Genomic DNA, 21040 nt, shown 5'->3' with positions numbered 1-21040 from the left:
TACTATTTTAGAAGAGGACGGGGCTTTCTTTTTGCGCATCATTCCCTCATAGCAAACGGTGAGAGAGGCATGGTTAAAAGCATTGTGTCTGAAGTCAACAAAGATGGACCGCCACTCCAAACGCAGAAGCAAATGATCAGATTTTGATTTAAGATTACCAAAACAAACTTTTTTTAGTGGACTAATCGTTCACCTAAAGAATAACAAAGTAAAAAATAAACAGTATAAATTTGGTTTTTACACATACTCCAAGTTATTCCATTACATTGTATGTGCAGTGTTACAAACTTCCTATATTTTCCTAATAAAACACAGAGAGTTTTTTTCCAAAACATTGCAGATACAATTCTGAAGCAATTTGCTTTTAAATCACGGTAAGGTTTTACTGATGACTGAAGAAACAGAGTTTGTTGATGGGGTTAGGTAAAGGCAATGGGGTAAGGGATAGTACAGTCTAAAATGTGAGGGCACAAAGAGATGCCGTCACTGCCGCTCGCTGACATTAAAGATGGCTGGCCTGTCTGCTTTGATAACAGCCGACACAACTCCACGAAATGACCCCAGTGTCACAGAAGAGACAACATCTTCCAACCGGGGCCTTGAGTCACATTAGCCCAAAAAAACCTCGTCCTGTCAACCTAATGCATTTCCCTCACATTTCCTTCATTTTGTTTCCCTAAAATAGAAGCACAACATGACATCGAGATCATACTAAAACATAACGCTTCAGTGCACTTGATTTATTAAGAGGCTGCTTTTAAGAGCGTCTGCCATTGAATGGACATGTGCCTTGAAGCTAACTGAGGTTCTTTCGCTGCCTGAACAAATACTAAAAATTACTTTGTCTATCCATATTTCATAAAGTCCACGGCAGAATGACAGTTTGCTCTTTAGATAGCATGTATAGCAGCCTCCTGTTTCATTGTGCAGGTTTTGTTGCCTAATTGAATTTTAGCTTACAGTCTTCCTTTCTTTTTTGGACTACATTAGCATAACAGCGCTCGTGGCTAGATCCATCTTCGAAGTGGATGAAAGGAGGTGACATCCGTCTCCATGCCTATTCTTTTTAATGAGCTCACCCTCCTTGTACCTATCTGAAATTCAATTCAAATAAAGCCAAACTGCAAGAAATTGTGTTCGTGTTCATTTCTGCTATGGGAAAGGAATTTATTTCTCTAAAATGATGAATTTGTTCACACAAAGAGGTCAAAAAAGGACAACACTGTTGATAGTAGCCATCTATTGCATTCATTCATTCATTCATTCATTCATTCATTCATTCATTTTCTTTCGACTTAGTCTCTGATTATCAGGGGGCACCACTGAGGAATGAACCACCAACTGTTCCAGCTGCAAAATCAGTACTATAAAACACCCATACATTCTCACATTTACACATATACACTCCGGCCAATTTAGTTAATTCAATTTACCTATAGTGTGTGTCTTTGGACAGAGGGGGAAACTGGAGCACCCGGAGGAAACCGATGCCAACATGGGGAGAACATGCAAACTCCACACAAAACTCGAACCAATGATAGTCTTGCTGTGAGGCTACAGTGCTAACCACTGAGCAACTGTGCCACCCTATTTCATTCATACCGCCTATAAATACTTGCATTTACTGCCTGCTTGTTTTTAAATTGATTTTAGTAGTTGTGATTTTATTTCCTAATAGATTTTATTTCCTAACACATATATTACAACATTACAGCATGTTATTAACATAAAATTATATTAATCTAAATAACAACATTTTATTACATTTCATCAATGGTGCAATGTAAACACAGGGTCATTGGGGATACGTGCCCAGAGCTACAGTTTGGGAATCGTGAAATGCGTGCCTTGACACACATTCATCTGCATTTTTGTGTAAAAACAATGTTATGTGATGGTATAACGCCGTCTAGGGTTTCTTTTTGCACTACTGCTGACCACTAAGCCCCATATTGACAGCCTTTCTAGCACGGTCAGTTTGCTTGGTAGCTTGCCTTGTACGATGTCGAACCTGGGAGCGGATTAGGTTTGAGTCCAGCGAAAAACAGTAACAGAGACCAGATAAAACAAAACCTTAAAAAAAAATGATTAAGTCGTCGTAAAAACACTCGGCCATGATGCGCTTTTCTCTTCTAGTTTGCTTTTTAAAACACTATGGTTTGGGTTAAGGGAAGGAGAGGGTCAGTCGATAGCAAGGTGATATACGCACAATAAGCCAACCAGCTACTTACAGATGCATACGAGAAGGACATGTAAATGGCAAGTATGATGACCAAATGTAGCCCAGTAACATATTTGAGATTCGCAGAAATGTACACAGAGGCCTCTGGTGGATTTAAGAGAAGGACATATAAATGCCATGTAAAAAAATATGGCCCAGTAACGTATTTGAGATTGAGAATAATGTCAAAATGTTCAAAAATGACTCCAATGAGTCTGATTTGGATAATGTCTATCAATAGTTTGAATTAATATTTTTGGTTACACTTTACAATAAAGTTTCAATAGTTAACATTAACTAATAATAAACAATACTTGTAGAGGATTTATTAGTTCAGCATTTACTAATGCATTATTAAAATGCAAATTCAGGATTGTAAACATTAGTAAACGTACTGTGACTTTACATGAACTAACAATTAACAACATTATTTCCATTAACTAACATGAATAAAGATAAATAAATACAGTAATAAATGTGTTGTTCATTGGTGGTTCATGTTACTATATACATTAACTAACATTAACGGATAAAGCCTTAATGTAAAGTGTTACTTTTTACCTTCTAATTTCACAAAAAAGTAGTAGGTCTTTAATTTAATTATTTAAATTTAATTAAGTTCAGTTTTAATTAATTATTTATATATATTATATTATATTATATTATATTATATTATATTATATTATATTATATTATATTATATTATATTATATCATATTATATTATATTAGTTGAACTAAATTAAGTTTTCATACATTTTATTTAATTTCTGCTGTAAATATTTATATAATACACCCTGATATAGATAAGCACAAATAAATAGCAAAAAAAAAAAAAAACATAATTGTCTTTCATTATCATTTGATTTGATTTTTAATTATTTATCCTTGTATTCGTAGACTGTCTGCTTAATATCTGTTGATACTGCTGCTAAACAGACATTTAACTGACTATAAGAAACTTTGCAAGTACATGTAAACTTACACTAACCCTAACCCTAACTCCAACCCTAACCCCAACCTAACAGTCTACTTATAATCTAATGAGAATTAGTTGGCATGTAGATGCAAAGTGACTTAAATTCAACAAACGGACCATCAAAATAAAGTGTGACCGCGAATGCTATTAGATGTATTTGCTAAACAAAGCAAGTCTCTCACATAATATATCTACCATATATCTACTAGAAGACAGAAATTATTACTTTACTAACTGTATTGTAAATAAATAATATGAACATTTTAATATTGAGTAATATTACTGAAATTAATTTAAAAACTGATTTAAATATAAAATATCAATACAAATATAAATATAAATTTACACACAACTAAATAAATAGACTCAATGATGGGCTGAAAATCTGTGGAAAGCTGCAGATTTCTGTGCGCGCAGATTCCGTGTGGGCCTACCAATGACTTGCTTAATTAACCTAACTTGCCTAATTAACCTAATTACATTTAAATTTATATTTAAACCTTTAAATTGCACTTTGCTATTATCTTGTAAAATAACTAGTAAAACATTATGTACTGTCATCATGGAAAAGACAAAAGAAAAACATTATTATACATTTGCTCTTAAAATTGTCAAAATGTGTTTAAAATTGGCGTCTAATAATTTTGGGGGGCTAATAATTTTGCCTTCAAGTGTATGCTTCCAAGTCTTTTTCTCATTCCTCTTTAATGAAAAGTATAATGTTTTAGCATGATGTTAGAAAAGAAGGTACTGGCCCTTTAAGACTACCATGTCAGCAGTAATTGGCCTATTCCAAAGTCTGCCTCCCTTGGGCTCTTGGCAGGGGCTTGTAGGGCAGAGGACCTACAGCCCATGTGGGTTATAATAGGACATTGTGGATTTGTGTATCCCCAGAGGCCCCTGGCAGACCGGACGGCCTTAATAGAGTTCACTTTCCTCCCCAGCCATCCCTTATCCACACCTGACAGGGAAGAAAGAATGCTTTGGATGTGGTGCAACAGGAGATTCGCATCATGGACAAATCCGCAGCAACTTTGTGATGCTATCATGTCAATATGGACCAAAATCTCTGAGGAATATTTCCAGTACCTTGTTGAATCTATGCCACAAAGGATTCGAGCAGTTCTGAAGGCAAAAGTGGGTTCAACCTATACTAGTAAGGTGCACCTAATAAAGTGGCCGTTAGATGTACATTAGCAGCATGCTATTAAAAAAGTTAGAATCCACACAATAACAACAAGCTGGCAACCAGACACTCTATGGGATGATCATCTCTTTAACATTTACTCCAAAACAATACAAATCCGCAGTATTCCTCATTCATCACATGTGTGATCTACGTACATATCCACAAACTCAAGAGATAATAGAGTGAAGAAAGACTCAACAAGAAGTAAATAACTTCTCACCCAACTCCCTCGACGGTCCACCATGATACGAAGTCTAAATCTAAAATTCCGACATGCGACATTAATCTAAAAATGTCTCCAGATGCATGTGAGGTGCCTTTAGTTGCTGTTGTACATCTTTCATTATTTATTCATTATCTTATTGACTGAAAGGGATCCCGGGAGTGAAGACTGGAGACGTTGCATTATAGAGAACCCCTTCCCCCTTCCTCCATTTCCCCTTTATAAATATGTGTAGGTGGCAAAGAGTAGGCCTAAAGACAACAGGATGGATCTACCTTAATGTCATGGCCAGCAAGTGTTTCAGAATTCATTACCCTGGGGATACGAGCCATCATAAGACGAAGCCCTGGCCAACTATCGACCTGCGCCGAGAGGTTACAAATTACAGCATAACTACTGAACAAACCCAGAGAGACAATGGCTTCCGCTGGCTTTCCTCATTTAGACGATAGACCGGAGAATTTGAAGACTGCAGATATAACTGCAAACATTTCACTTCTAATTGAGATTCGTTTTAATCTTATACATTCTGAAGTCTAACTATTAGAAGCATATGTGATCTGGGTTGGGGGGACTTTGAGGAACTTGTATACTGCGTATTCAGTAAATAAAAAAATAAATATCTCTTGCTGCTTGTTAAAACTACTTATTTAAAATGAGCTGAAACAACACAATTCTTGAGATGTTTTTGGGACAACTTGATTGTTTAATGGTTAATCCACTTAAATTTGTTAAGTAAACCAATTTGGGTTGAGACAACATGAATGAATTGTGTGGAAAGGGACCATTTCTCTAAAGTTACAGGATTACTATAAGTAAAGTAATATGTGTTTTATTCTATAAAGGTCTTATAGTATTTATTACTGTGTGTAGATAATGCCTTCACAGGTAAAGACTGTCAAGACAGATTAAACTGCTGATCCTTTATTTTAATTAAACAACATTATGAAGATACTGCTTATCAGTGCAGCCTGTCTCTTTCCTGCTCTAGTAGCGCAACCGTGTGAATAAATGTGTATTCATACATGTTAACTGTCATTTTAACGTGATCAAGGGAGTTTTCGTAGGGTTTTTCTTCATCTGAACACATTTAACTCTATCATAACTGCAATATTTACACTCCACCATAAAATGTACAGCATATGTGACGGTATGGACTGCTTTTCGCTGTACTTAGTGACATAAAAAGAATATTGAATGTTGTTTTCAATCCATGTTGGAACTTGCAGGCATTTGATTTGATTAGACTTGCTCCTCACGCCTCATGTCTGTCATCTGTTAAGGTAAGCAGGCTGTGTGCACGCGAGCGATACACTTATTTAAATATGTCTTATGATATGTAGTCACATTTATACAGGTTTATCCTATAGGGATCTTATCGAGGGAACCAGTTTTATGCTAGCAGCCGATTAGCCTACAAGGTGACGTCATAGTTCCCTCACTCTATAGTGTTTTGAGTGGATTACGGAGTGTTTTTGTGACACCCAACTTTGAAAGGTGTGTGTTAAAGCTGTTATAATCTGTCAGATCTGTGATTCAAGCGCGAGAGAAAAACGGTATCGTAAGCCATGTTTCTTTTTCGTTTTGCTTAATCACGTGCCCCAAAAAAGATATTTAAAATAAACAAAACAATATGTCTTTTGACTGCTTTCTTTAATAACTACATTACACAATACTTTTACTTTTCCTCTCTGTACAAAAAATGTTGAATACTTTAGTTCTTCCACTTAAGTAAGGTGCTTAAAGAGCACTTTTACTTAAGTCTGAGTCTCTAGTGCTTTATACATCTCTGCTGTTGAGCCTAAAGGCTGATTTAAGTCATGCTCTAAATAAAAGCAATGGCACAGGATAGAAGAAATATTTTCTATATTAAAAGGAGTTTTTGTTTTAACCAACACCTTAAATTTATATTTTAGAAACAGCTTCTATTTTTTGCAGCTGAACAACAGAAAACTGACAATGATCACCTCAGGCACACCTCATGTGCTTTGTTCCATGTTAAATGCTAATAATGCGAGTTTGAATGCCATTTTACATGACATTTATTGCCATACTACTGAAAGCAGCAGCAGATAGTTCACCACAGATCTTGAAAACAAAATAAACCGTTTTAAATGGAACTTTAGAACTGTAACTCAGTGCAAATCAACACATATCAGTGATTCAGCAAGAACATTTAATAATGTTAAAGAAGTTTAATATGTAATAATTTAAAAACCTCACCATTTTGTTGGAGTGCAGTAAGTGCACTATTCTGTGCTTCTAAAAGTATTTAAATTTCTGTCGTGTTTCGTCTGGTGGAAACAGCCCAATTGCTTATCAAATCTTGTAACGTAGCATGTTGTTAGAGTGTAATGTTGTTACGTTCGTAATATTTATATTGCTTTCTAATTAATAACCACCTTATGTGAAATTCTGAATCATTTCAGAAGCTGCTACTGTCCACCGGAGGTCGCATTTCGATCGCAGACGCATACTTTAAGAGCCTTTCTGACTGAATGAATGCTGTTTTCCACTAAGGCAACCCCAGGTGATGAAATATAATTGGCTAAACTGGCATTGGGCAGGTTAAATGACCAAAACAAAGACAGCCGTTCTGGCACGTAACACACATTTTCAAAACAGAATATCTGACCTTAGTACTGTTTTTCAGATAAACAAGTATGTTCACTTAGCATGTTTATTAATTATCTGCAAACATATTATGGTGTTTTTACGCTTTAGAAGAGTCAAACACTTACAAACAGCACTTATAGGCTCTAAAAGTGTAAATGAAATGAAAAATTGAAACGCATAACTCTATTTTATATGGCCGTTTATCCCAACTCATTCATTTTATGTGCATGTCCACTTAATTTTTATATATTTATTTGTTTTGCTGGTTGTTCAAACTACTTATTTAAAATAAACTAAACACAATTCTTGTATTTTGGGACAACTTAATTGTTTTATGTTCAATCTACTTAGGTTTGCAAAACTAATTAAGTTAACTTAATCGATTTATGTCGAGACAACATGAATGACTTGTGTGGAGGCCTGCATTTTTTACAGTGTATAATACAATTTTTATTGACATCTTGACTGAATTATATAATATATACCCTAGAAAGTACATACCATCCAGTTTATAATCACTAAAAGCTGTCACTCGTCATCACTGCCATCGCAATCCCAAAAGTTTTGTTGTAATCAATGAATCTCACTACAATCTTTTCTAGACATGCCAATTCACAATTCAGAAATGCACAGAACTCAGCACTGAATAAAATGTTGAGTGCTTTGTTGATTTCATCTTAATCACCTCTGATTGGCCATTGTATTCATTAAATCAACAGAAATGTCTATGATTGGTTACACTGCAAAAAACATGCTATAAATGGAAACATTTGACACTCCCTACAGAAAAAAGCCTTGGAAAAAAAAGCTTCACATGTGCAATTATATGTAAAAAATTATATGTGGAACACAACTGAAGCAGGGTTTAGGAATATTTTGTTATTTGGCGGGCTATTTTTTTTCTGTAAGGATTTGGTTTGAAAATATAAACACAAACTGGTGTGTATGCCAAGTGTGTTTTGCCAGTATCAGATGGGCTACCTGATTCCCTAAGACTCTAAATGCCCACTTTAAGGGTTAGTTCACCCAAATACAAAAAATACTCTGTTTACCCTCGGGTGTTTACAAACCTATGAGTTTCTTTCTTCTGTTAACACAAAAGCAGATATTTTGAAGAAAGTTGCAAACATGTAACCATTGACTTCCAAAACTGACCTGCAAAAACAAATATGATGAAAGTCAATGGTTACAGGTTTCCAACACTTTTCAAAATATCTTCTTTTGTGTTCAACAGAAGAAAAGAAAATGCATAAATTTTTTTAAACAAGTAGGGGGTGCGTAAATGATGACAGAATTGTAAGTTTTTGGTAAACTATCCAGTTAGGTTTATCACTGCCATGAATTGAAATCATGAATGATTAACCTGAATAAATGTCGAGTTCCTGCTAAAAGACGAGTTGGGGCTTGTAACGCACAATATAAGCTGTAAAACCTGAGTCTATGTTGCTGGTACCTGTGGGATTAATTAGTAAACAGGAAACAGCCTTATTCCTGTTCTCTGAGCTCCATAGAGTAACCGGCGGCTCTTAACACATCTTTCAAAAAAGTCGAGGATCCTTGTACACAGCTTCTCCACCACGTTAGCCTGATCAATCCAAACATCTCCAATGACTGTGGTTGTATATTGAGAATTGAGCTGATTGTTCGGGGACCAAGGGGTTTCTTGCTATGCAACCGGCATGGGTTATTTTTAGAAGCACTCTCTACACCTGCAGTGATGCTTTGCCATACTAACCAACAACATCCAAGGCACAAAAGGCAAAAACGTGAATGATAAAACTGTAACAAATGAATATTCTGTCAAGTGTTTTTTAAAACAACTGTGTTTTGGGGCAGAAAAAAGCTAAATGAATGAATGAATAAATTAATTAATAAATCTTATTTTACTAAAAAAAAAAAAAACTATTAGACCGAGCACATTATTCATCATAATAGCATAGTATATGTATAATCTGAATAAACTAATATACTCCCATAAAATCAATTTTTCCATGTTACCAAAGTTACCTGAAGTCTGGGTTCCTGTTGGGTTTAATGCCATAGAAGCCAGCAGACAGTGTCAAGAGCCATCTGGGTATGAAATTCCCATTCTCGCACTCCAAATACGGAGCTGACCAGTGTATCTGAGTTTTTTCGGTAATATAACTTTCTCCACTGCGCACGGACGCGTCAAACGAGGCAAAATCTTGACTCAGCACTCGTTTTTGGAGATGTATCTTCTTTTTATGTTTGTGCTCATGATACCACTCGGTATCAGCCGTTCTGTTTCTCAACATCCGATGGGTAATGTTGGATAAATCCTGCAGAATGATCTCTCCACCTGCCCGTGTTGCCTGAAGGTAAACAGGTGGTCCTTCAGGAGGGGATTCTGTGCTCAAGGTGACCACCGCTCGGTGGATCTTGAGGTCTCCCTCCAGGATACTCCTGACCAGCGCGTTGTACCACTCCATGTCTGCATGTCTGGGGGTGTGATTTCTGGATCGGTTTGTTTGTAATATCATGTTGAGGAAGTTTGTGGCGTGAAGGACCGTGTCCAGGACGCTGCGCATGGAGTGATGCGCGTCTCCGCGCGTCCTTCCCCGCAACACCGCCAGCTCATATCTCCTGGAGCAGTTGGCGTGCTTTAAGGTGGAGGAATCCCCCGTGTGCAGAAACGCAGTCACTACTCTGGGTACCTGCTCCTCGATCTTCTGCACTAAACCCGAATGGGGCTTCCGGAGGTGCGCTTGCTGGTTGCTGTGCGTGTTGTAAATGGACTGCTTTTCTTTCAGGTCCCGGTCATGTTCCACATATCTATAATTTGATCCTATAACAAATCCCACTTGCAAGAGTAACGATATCCGGATTATGGCCATATCCTTCAATCCCGCTCTTTCACCTTACCAGCGTCAACTGACCAAATCTGAGGCGAGAAATCACAGCTGGAATTAATCAAATCAGCACAGCATTTTCACCTGTGGATTTTCACGCATTTCTGCCACTTGATTCCCGTCCATAAAACATGTATTGCATCGGTAATCCCCTTCCCCTCAGGTACATTAGTGTTGTTTGTGTAAGTGATGCTGGTTTGCTTTTGTATCTCGTCGCGGGAACGCGGCAGATGTGCAGGATCCCCGACGCTCTCCTCCCAATATGATGCTGGACCACAACAGACGTGATCGAATGAGAGGGAGAAAAAAATCCTATTTTTCGGAGCCAGGGAGTCAGTACTTCACACTTGGATGACAAACACACTCCGCCCTCTTTCGTCCACTCCAATCTTAAAGCATGAGAACGGCAGAAACCATTTGCTATAACGTCTAGTGATGCCCGATTCACGAAGGAATCGTTTTGTGAGTCGGTGCTTCTCGACGGTTCGCAAATCCGTAACCAATCGGCTGCACTGAACTGAACTGCTCGAAAGAACCGATACGCGAAAATGAGTCGGACTTCACAACACTACTAACATCCCGTCTTCTTCATCACCTTATAGGGTTTGGGAAAGTGCCCTTGATTGGTGTATGGTCATTTCGGCTGTCAGTCATTTGACAGAGGGCGTGTTTGTAACACTGAAGGAGCTATCCAGTACTGAAAGGGAAAGAAAAAAACATACACTGAAAAAAGGACGATAAATCACATTAAGTTCTCGGGTTTCGGCAAAAATAGACGCTCGATGGGAAGGAGTACATTTATAAAGGCTCTGCTCTAAACGTACTGCATAAACGTCAACAAGACGAAGCTGTTTAAAAGATGCATTGCTTGAGATAAACGCTTTGCTGTCGAGGTTAAGTTATGAGCTGGTATTGAGAGGAAACAATAAAAACGGAACGCCGTATTGTTCGTTGTAATAAACACAACACGTTTCTTTTTAATTGTCGTTTTATGACACGCGATGTTTTTTCTTGTGTTGTCGTGTCTATCTGATATTTTTATGCTCGTCTCGTTATTAAGACGACATCAGCTGTTTATAACGTTCGGTTTCGTTCTGTTGCGCACCTGTGTTTTAATTGTTGATCTATGACATGCGTCAGTCAGACGTTTTTTGGTAGCGTTGCGTCGTGTCTCGTAGTATGTCCAGCGTTCTCAAGTTGAACTGAGATACTTATGTGATTTTTTTTTTTTTTTTTTTTTTTTTTTTTTTTTTTTTTTTTTTTTTTTTTTTTTTTTTTTCCCCATCCCTTTCCGTCTGTTTTTATGAACGCGCATTCACTCAGCAGACACATTTCACACTGACCGCGTTCTCGCGTCTGTACTGTCACTCAGTCTATGTAGACGTGTCCAACTGACGTTTTGGACCTTTGCGTCGCGTCTCGTTGTTACTGAGCTGCGTTTAAACCGCTGTATGAAGTTTTACACAGTTCCAAAACGCGTTTTTAAAAACAAGATTAAATACAACCCGATGTGATATCCATTCTTGAGTTAAACATGCACAGCGAGCTGTTTGCGCAGCGCTGTTTTTGTCGCGCGCTGGAGGAAATGCTGCAGTGAAGCGAACAGCACAGGATGAATGCATGCGACTGCGTGAGGATGTGAATCATGGTGCAATATGAGTCATCATCGCCGCACGAGCGTTTAATCCAGATCTGTAAACAATGAGATGTTCAACGCGAAATCTAAACGCGTGCGTCAGGGGCGCAAATGACTCAAGCGTCCAAATGAATTGAAATGGCACATACAAACAATCGATGATGCCATCACTGTCTGCAGAGGTACACGGCTCGGGCTCAACAAAGCTCTTCATAGAAATGCATGTACCTGAATCATACTGTATGTGCGTGAATGAAAATGTGTGCACATTATGAATAACGTAATCATTTGATGATCTTATGAAATATTGATCATTCTTTACCTACTGTATGTTAACTTATGCTCCTGTTGCGAATAATTTCATTGTCATATGAGGAAGTTTTCAGTAGATTAAAAGTCTGACTTGTTTTCTCAATAGCATTTATTACTGTTTTGTAATATTAGGACATCATTATTTAGATCAAACAAAAAGGCATATATTCTGCCCTAAATAACAATATATAAATGTTGTTTCTTGGATCTTTTTTCATTCACCTGTTGACATCACCTGTTTCAAATCACATCATTATTTAACCAATTTACCTGATTACTAGCCCTAAACTGCTCCTGTCCCAACGTTTTTTTTTTTTTTTTTGGAATGTGTTACAGGTCTGAATGACAATAAAGGATGTATATTTACAAATGAAATGAAGTTGACCAGACAAAACATGAAATAATTTGTTCATATTGTCTACAATGAATTACAAGTCAAAGTACATTTGGAGGTCACTACTTTTTTTTAATTTGCATTTTTCATGCTGTCCTAACCTTTTCTGATTTGGGGTTATATATCAAAGTTCCATCATGTTGTCCCAACACAAACCGATTGAGTTAACTGTTCTTCTACACATCCAAATGGACTGAACTTAAAACAATTAAGTTACCCCCCCACCCCCCACAAAAACCTCAAGAATTGTGATGATTCATCTCATTATAAATAAGTAGTTGGAACAAGCATCAAAAAGCATTTTTCTATTATACAAACAACAATATCAACCGGCTTTTACCTGAAAAATGTGAATAGAAAATATTAAGACATTATAAACATTAACATGCTTTTCTGTATCCTGTTATTTTATTCTATTGTCCCCTAAAGCTTTTTTATTTGTTTCATTTCAAAATTAAAACCTTTTTGTTTGGGAAGGGATTGATATTCCATTCATCTTCCCTTAATATTCCCTTCATCTTGACAAACAGTTTTAGATATTTCAGTCTTTAACCATTCATCGGAGAATTGCAGGTATTTGCATGAATAAATGTGAAACAGCTGACTGAGATAACCACTGAATGAACTGACTTGCCTTAAAATGACTTCAGATTAGGACTGGTATAAATGCTTTAACTATTTAAAATGTTTTGTTAAGGGAATGGCTGATATCTGCTTTTTCCTCACACAGGTAAAGGTCTTCTCAGAGAATACTCAATGAGAAAGTCATACTTTCTAAAGCAATCCCTTTATTGATAATCTAAAGTTCGCAATGATTGCCAGCCCGCTTTAAAACTTCTATATTTACTTTACCTTGTGTAGCTGAAGTATATTCTGATATCAGTTTTGTTTATATTAGTAACTAAGATTACACAGCATTTTCCCCAAATCAGTTTTATAGCAAATATGGACATTAACTAATGAAATTCATGTAGATATGTATAAAATAAAATTTAAGGAAAATCTAAAATCTTTCTCTTACATTTAAAAGACAATGGAATGTGGCACTGAACATATGCAATACATACATATGGAATTTGTGGTGTATTTCTTACTTATATATATATATACATGGAATGTGTATGAGGTCCCTCATATCAATGCCCTGCTACAAATGAAGACATCAATAAATACTTCCAGCCAAATAACGCACAAACAACATCACACAGACTTTAGTCCAGGGTTTAGTTAAGAATGGACTGTAGTATGACTTAAAGAAGTGTTATGGGCTGTTGTTTCTCAGCACCGGTCTTTTGGTCATAATCTCCACCTACGCAGCAGAGACGAAATGCCAAAGACTTTCCTTAGGAGATTGTGTTGGCAGTTTGCAGCAGGTCAGCCAGTGTCTGTTATTCTGCTCTCTTCTGCCGTTTAGAGCAAGAACACTTCCAAAGAACAGGATGCTATAGAGGGAACAGAAGATAATGGATGTGCTGGTGTACAAGCAAAAGGCCTGAACTGAGCGAAATTCACTCATGAGCCCAATGTAGAAGCCAAGCACGTCAGTCAGTGTGCTGATGGTTATAGACATGACAGTTTCTTTGAAGGTCTAGGCCATTCTCTTCTCAACCGGATCCTTCATTTTGGTCTGTTGCCAGTTGGAAAGCATGATGAACATGTCATCAACACCAATATCTGCAAGAAAAGCTTGCACTACATAAACTAACTCTGAAATAGAGCATTAAAAATCTCCCATTTTGACCTACAAATATTGAGTAAATTTATTCTTCTGTTGGTTACCAGAAGAATTCTTCTGTGGGTATTCTGTTGGTATTCTTCTTGGATGGTACCATCAGCTCCTCTGCAGTTTAAAAACCTCAAATCAAAAGGAAAATCCAGGGAATATGCTGCTAATGTACTTATGAACCTTCATCTCCATCAGAATTTCTAGCACAGATTCCTTGCATTTCCTAAAACACTTTCCTTCCACCAGATTTCTGTTTAACACAATCTTTGGAGTTTTTGTTTTATTTTTGGTCCATAATGACATATAAAATGATTACCAGTCATCAAGAAACATTGCATGCTTTATTCTAAGCATATTGTAAATGATGTCACAACTCTTGGATATTGCAATGCAAAAACAAAGCTATTCTGCATATATTGCTCCCTCTTCTATCAATACTCAAGTCTTCTAACCCGTTCTAAAAATATTTTATTCCTGCATGGTTGAGTGCAGCTGTGAGAGAGTGGAGAGAGCTAGTGGAGAGAGTCGTTCCAGCCTTTAACCGTGCCTTAGTTTTGTGAATTCCAGGCCCCTGTCACTCAGCTGTCAGTCCAGACCAGCAATGGGCTCTCAAAGAACAGTCTCATATCATATTTCACACACAACCCGCTCAGGGTCAGTGATTTCCCAGATGCAAAGCAAGAAATGGACTTTATCAAAAAGTGAGGAAGAAAAACAACACCACTTTCAATACAGCCCTAAAGGGATAAAAAAAATGTACTCACCATGTGTAGTCCCTCAAGTAGTTATAGTCCTTTATGAGTTTCATTCTATTGTTGGAGACAAAATAATGTATTTTTAAAAAAGCTTTAGAAAAAACAGAAAAACAAACACAGTGTATCCGGAAAGTATTCATAGCTCTTCACTTTTTTCCACATACTTTTGTTACAGCCTAATTCCAAAAGGGATTAAATTAATTTATTTCCTCAACATTCTACACACAATACCCCGTAATGACATTGTGAAAAAAGAGTTTTTTGAAATTGTTGCAAATTTATTACAAATAATAAACCTGAAAAATCACATGTACATAAGTACTCACAGCCTTTGCTCAATACTTTGTTGATGCACCTTTGGCAGCAATTACAGCCTTAAGTCTTTTTGAATATGATGCCACAAGCTTGGCACAACTGTCTTTGGGAATTTGTGGGAGCCTTGTGCCTCGAGACAATCCTGTCTTAGAGGTCTACAGACAATTCCATTGTCTTCATGCTTGGTTTGTGCTTTGACATGCACTGACCACCCTGAGACCTTATATAGACAGGTGTATGCTTTTTCAAATCATGTCCAATCAACTGAATTTACCACAGGTGAACTCCAATTAAGCTGCTGAAACATCTCAAGAATGATCAGTAAAAACAGAATGTACCTGAGCTCAAATTAGAGCTTCACGGCAAAGGCTGTGAATACTTCTGTACATGTGATATTTCAGGTTTTTAATTTTTAATGAACTTGCAACACTTTCAAAAACTCCTTTTTTACATTGTCATTATGGGGTATTGTGTGTAGAATTTTGATAAATAAATGAATTTAATCCATTTTGGAATAAGGCTGTAACATGAAAAATGTGGAAAAAGTGAAGCGCTATGAATACTTTCCGGATGCATGGTAGGCAACTATGGAGGCCAATGGTTACGATTGCCAGTTTTCTTCTCAAGTTTGTTCAACAGAGGAAAAACTGATTTGAATCAAGTGAAGAGTGAGTAAATGATGACAGGATTTTCATTATCTATGTAAAACCATTTTAGAAAATGTATATTTTATGCTATTTTCAGGGGGTCTCCATGGTTTAATTACTACGCATTATAAAAAAATCTACTAATAAATAAATATTCTGTTTTGCAAGTGTACGCTGTGTGCATATTTCCTAAAGAGGATGTGAGATTAGTATTCGAAAACGGCAAATAGTTTAATACCCTGCAAATATGTGTTTTCAGATATGCTTTAAAGGTTAATATTGGTGTGGAGGGAAAACAATGCAGTAGTGCCTATCCATTTTTAACAGCCTTACATCTGAGAAACGGGCAGCACGGTGGCGCAGTGGGTGGCAGAATCACCTCACAGCAAGAAGGTCACTGGTTCGAGCGCCGGCTGGGCCAGTTGGCATTTCTGTGTGGAGTTTGCATGTTCTCCTCATGTTCGTGTGGGTTTCCTCCGGGTGCTCTGGTTTCACCTACAAGTCCAAAAACATGTGGTATAGGTGAATCGGGTAAGCTAAAATTGTCAGTGTGTGAATGGGTGTGTATAGATGTTTTCCAATACTGGGTTGCAGCTGGAGGGACATCCGCTGCATAAAACATGCGGTGGCGACCCCTGATTAATAAAGGGACTAAGCCAAAAAGAAAATGAATGACATCTGAGAAAAATCTTTTTTTTTCTCTATTTTTAAATAATTGTTTAATTTATGGTGAAAACAACATTGGCCATTTTTTTGTCCAGAAAATCAACCAAACATGTCATCCACTCATCCATTTTTAACTGTTTATTCAAGGCCAAGTTACTCAAGCCAAGACTTCCCTCTCCATAGACACTTTCTTCAGCTCCTAAAGGGCAAGCTGATAACGTCCATGCTACAGTGAAGGTTGGGTTCAGGGTTGGGGTTGGTAAAAACCTTTATGACTGTGACGGTAGGGTTTAGGGTTGGGGTTGGTGTAAACGTAGGTTAGTATGGCTGTTCTGCTAGTCGAAGAAAGTAGTGCTCAATGATGTGGGTACAGAATATCAGCATTATGATTGGCCAGATCACCTGTCAATCAAACTGCCTGCGAAAGGTCAATTGCAATCAGTTTGGCTCCCTAGTTTATTGGCCCTAAAAATGAAAAACAAATTATCGGCAGCCGTGTGCAAGTTTCTCCACTTGACTTTAATCCCACAGGTTGATGGTAAAGAGGAGGAGACAGACTGGCACCTGCAATTATCCCTGTTCATCCAGCCATGGGTCTATTTCCCTATTAGACACACACACCTGCCAGCAAAGGCAGATTAGTATGACTAGCAGACCTTAACAAACAAACACACAAACCTCTATCCATTCCAATGCAAGCTTCACAAACAAGGACAGCCTCTTAAACAATGTCACCCAGCTTTTAATTATTCATACCAACACCTTGTGAATATCGCAAAAGTTTCCTGCGCAGCTACATTACACTTACAATGCAGAAACCGCAGTGCCCTTAAGCCTCAACCTGTCCAGACACATGCTGTAAGAAAATAAGTGGTTAAAAAATTGCTGAACATCTATTTTGCTATATTTGTCTTACACTAACAAGAGGGCACCCAGAGCCCCTCTTGTTTAAAAAAATATGAATGTGGAGTTATTTTAGCAGCTATTATTGCTGTCATAAGCAGTCCTGAAGATGTATGAAAGCTCTTTTCCTCAAGGCGTACAACTGCTGAGTTAGCAAGCAGGTTCATATCTCTACACATGGATTCATTTCTATTCCTGTCCCCGCTGGCCTGAGGAGTTCATTCATTATAGCCCATTCAGTAGATGGTATTTTATGTTAATAATTAAATGTACATTTGTTATATACAGTAGCCATGTCTTATGTTTTTTATTTAAAAAAGATTGTGGTATGTGCAAAATAATAAATTAGCCTAACAAGCTAACTAATACCAAATACAGCAGTTTTTTGACTTAAAAACCTGTATCTACATTAAGCGATCAGTAATACATTGATTATAATATGCTGTAACTAACTGACAAATTATGCCAAAGCAAAAAAACAAGGGTCAGTTGCAAGATTTATTATTTGTTCAGTTATTCATATCGTCTCTTTTCCTTTCAGGAAGAAAGCAGTCACATGTGAACATTCTTACTGCAAATATTAGCTTTCATGGTGAAAAAGTAAATTGGATTTGTCATATTATTGCAATTTTCATCAAATATTGTGAAGTTATATCCTTTTAATCAGTGTTTTCTTAGCTATTAACAGGCGGATTTACTGTAGAATCTGTCAAAGCTATTGTATCATGCTAGCTTAGCAAGTTTTGTAACAGTACAGTTACCTTTCCACTTACTCAACACCACCCTTTATACCAACACTGATGTAAAATCTTGTCATAACAAAACATAAAGCAGTTGTAACCTCATGATTGGGATAACAAAGAATCCCTTTCAATAGTCATCTCTCCTTTAAGTACATTTCACCCTTCCATCACATGACATGCACACAAAGACACACAGACTTATCTGTTCATGTGGACTATTGCAACTGTCCCCTGTTGGCTCTCTATTCAAGTATAAACTGAACATCGTGTAAAGTATATTATAATATATGCTGTTTGAATGGGTACTGTAGCTGACAATTGTAACTTTATCGCCTTCAGGTTTTGATTTACCAGTACAAATGGTTCATGAGAAACTGAAGTAGATGCAAAAAGTGTTGCAACAATTTTCATGTTCACCTATTTTCTAAAGTTTTAAATAACAGGTTAAAATACACTCATCGTCCACTTTATTAGGTACACCTGTCAGACTGCTCGTTAACGCAAATTTTTAGTTAGCCAATCAAATGGCAGGAGCTCAGTGCATTTGGGCATGTAGACATAGTCAAGACGATCTACTGCAGTTCAAACTGAGCATCATAGCATGAACGTAGCATGGTTGTTGGTGCCAGATGGGCTGGTCTGAGTATTTCAGAAACTGCTGATCTACTGGGATTTTCACGGCTTACAGAGAATGGTCATAAAAATAAAAAAATATCCAGTGAGTGTCAGTTCTGTGGGCGCAAACTTGTTGATGCCAGAGGTGAGAGGAGAATGGCCAGGCTGGTCCGAGCTACTAGAAAGGCAACAGCATGGATCCATCCTGCCTTGTATCAGTGGTTCAGGCTGGTGGTGGTGTAATGGTGTGGGTGATCTTTTCTTGGCACACTTTGGGCCCATTAGTATCAATTGAGCATTGTGTCAATGCTACAGCCTACCTCAATATTGTTGCTGACCATGTCCATCTCTTTATGACCACAGTGTATCCATCTTCTGATGGCTATTTCCAGCAGGGTAATGCACCATGCCATAAAGCGTGACTCATTTCAGACTGGTTTCTTGAACATGACAAGTTCACCATACTCAAATGTCCTCCACAGTTACCAGACCTCAATCCAATAGAGCACCTTTGGGATGTGGTGGAACAGGAGATTCGCATCATAGATGTGCAGCTGATAAATCTGCAGCCAACCGTGTGATGCTATCATGTCAATATTTACCAAAATCTCTCAGGAATATTTCCAGTACTTTGTTGAATCTATGCCACGAAGGATTAAGGCAGTTTTGAAGACAAAAGGGTGCCCAACATGTTACTAGTACTTTCTTTAATTAAATATATCTGTTCTAAAAATACATATTTTAACTTTATTGTCCCCATTTTATTTTTGTCTGAAGTGCCTAAAGTTTCAAAAGCTTTCTATTTCAGTTGTTTTATGGCTCTTTTTTTTAAATATTGTTTTACATTGCCTAATGGAAATGAATAGGAAAAATACCTGTTACCCTGCACTCAAAATATACTATTGTACCTCCATTTATGTTGCATGCCCATTTCAGTTAGAAATGATAGTAAGGAAATAGATTTGGGTTTAATTTATTTTACTGGCACGGCACCATCGGCCCTTCACGCTTCAAAAGTTTCTTAAACAGGGATTCAAGATGGTTAAATTAAACCATCAAATTAAACATTTACAGTGGATATAGCAGGATACACAAGATTATACAGTAACCACAGTAACCAGAGTTGCTAAAGATTCAATTTGTTGCTTAAATTTACTGAATGCCATTGTGACGTCATTGTCATTGTGTCATTTTGTAACCTTGACACAAACTTGCATAGTTGTGCAGAAAACACAATGAGACAAAAGCATTATTTGAATTATGTTAATTTAGATTTGTTTGTAAGCATCACATGTTGCGGTGTTAAGAGCCGGAGAAAATGCTGGAATCCCCATCCCAGTGATAAGGTACCTACACCACAATGAAAATGCAGGTTTACAGGCACTGGAACTACGAAATGCACACATTTAAAAATGTTATCTTAAAATTATTTTATCTGTAAATAAATAGCAATTGAATTGAATTTGGACTATTGTTTAAAAAAGGGAAAGTTCACCAAAAAAATAAGTAAATAAATAAAAATCATAATTTACTCACCCTTTACTTTTTGAAGAACGCTGAAATCTTTTTAAAGAATGCTGGTCTAGTGACCTCCATAGTTGGAAAAATAAGGCCTACTATCAAAGAATGCTTATAGTTTTCCAAAATCGTTAAACACAATCTTATTTTGTGTTTAACGCAAGAAAGAAATTGTTTTGAAACAATCAAATGGTGTGTAAATGATAACAGACCTTTCATTTTAAGGTGAATCATTTGAGAATCATATTGACTGCGAGTAAATATGGTCAAATTCATATACTTACATCCACGTTTATATGTATCTGCCTGTGTCCGGCCTCGGTTTTTAACCGTTTTAAGTTTGGCGCCATTTTGTGAATGAATATTTGCTTCAGCCAGTTTCGTTTCTGTCAGTTTTGCGTTTTGACTGTTTGCCGCCATCTTGTGACTGAATAATGCGCAGGTTGGTGTAGGATGTTTTATTTTCTGTCAGCTTGAATTATTTAATGAATTAAAAAACTATTACGGGTCACAACAATATTTTGTGACTAAGTCATGTTGTGACAAGTACAGTAGCTTTGGAGTGGGATAAAGTACAACCAGAATAAAGCCCTTCTGTCCTATAGTGCTTCACTTACATATATACAGTAAGAAATTCAGTATTTTGTCCTACAAAAGGAAACAACAGCCTTTTTGTTTGGAAACAGAAACTACACCTTGTTCTGAGGTACTTG

General features: G+C 37.0%; 1 protein-coding gene across 1 annotated transcript in view; it reads right to left on the bottom strand.

Annotated features, from left to right (window-relative positions):
* gpr158a (G protein-coupled receptor 158a) overlaps positions 1-10508 on the bottom strand; it is a 116501-nt gene extending 105993 nt beyond the window's left edge. The window contains exon 1 of the mRNA XM_056451157.1: positions 9235-10508. Within this exon, the coding sequence (XP_056307132.1) occupies positions 9235-10082 (848 nt within the window). The 5' untranslated portion in view covers positions 10083-10508. The remainder of the gene's footprint in view (positions 1-9234) is intronic.
* Between the last annotated feature and the right edge of the window lie 10532 nt (positions 10509-21040).

Source organism: Danio aesculapii, chromosome 24 (assembly GCF_903798145.1).
Source record: "Danio aesculapii chromosome 24, fDanAes4.1, whole genome shotgun sequence".
NCBI lineage: Eukaryota > Metazoa > Chordata > Actinopteri > Cypriniformes > Danionidae > Danio > Danio aesculapii.
This window is presented reverse-complemented; position numbering and strand designations above follow the sequence as displayed.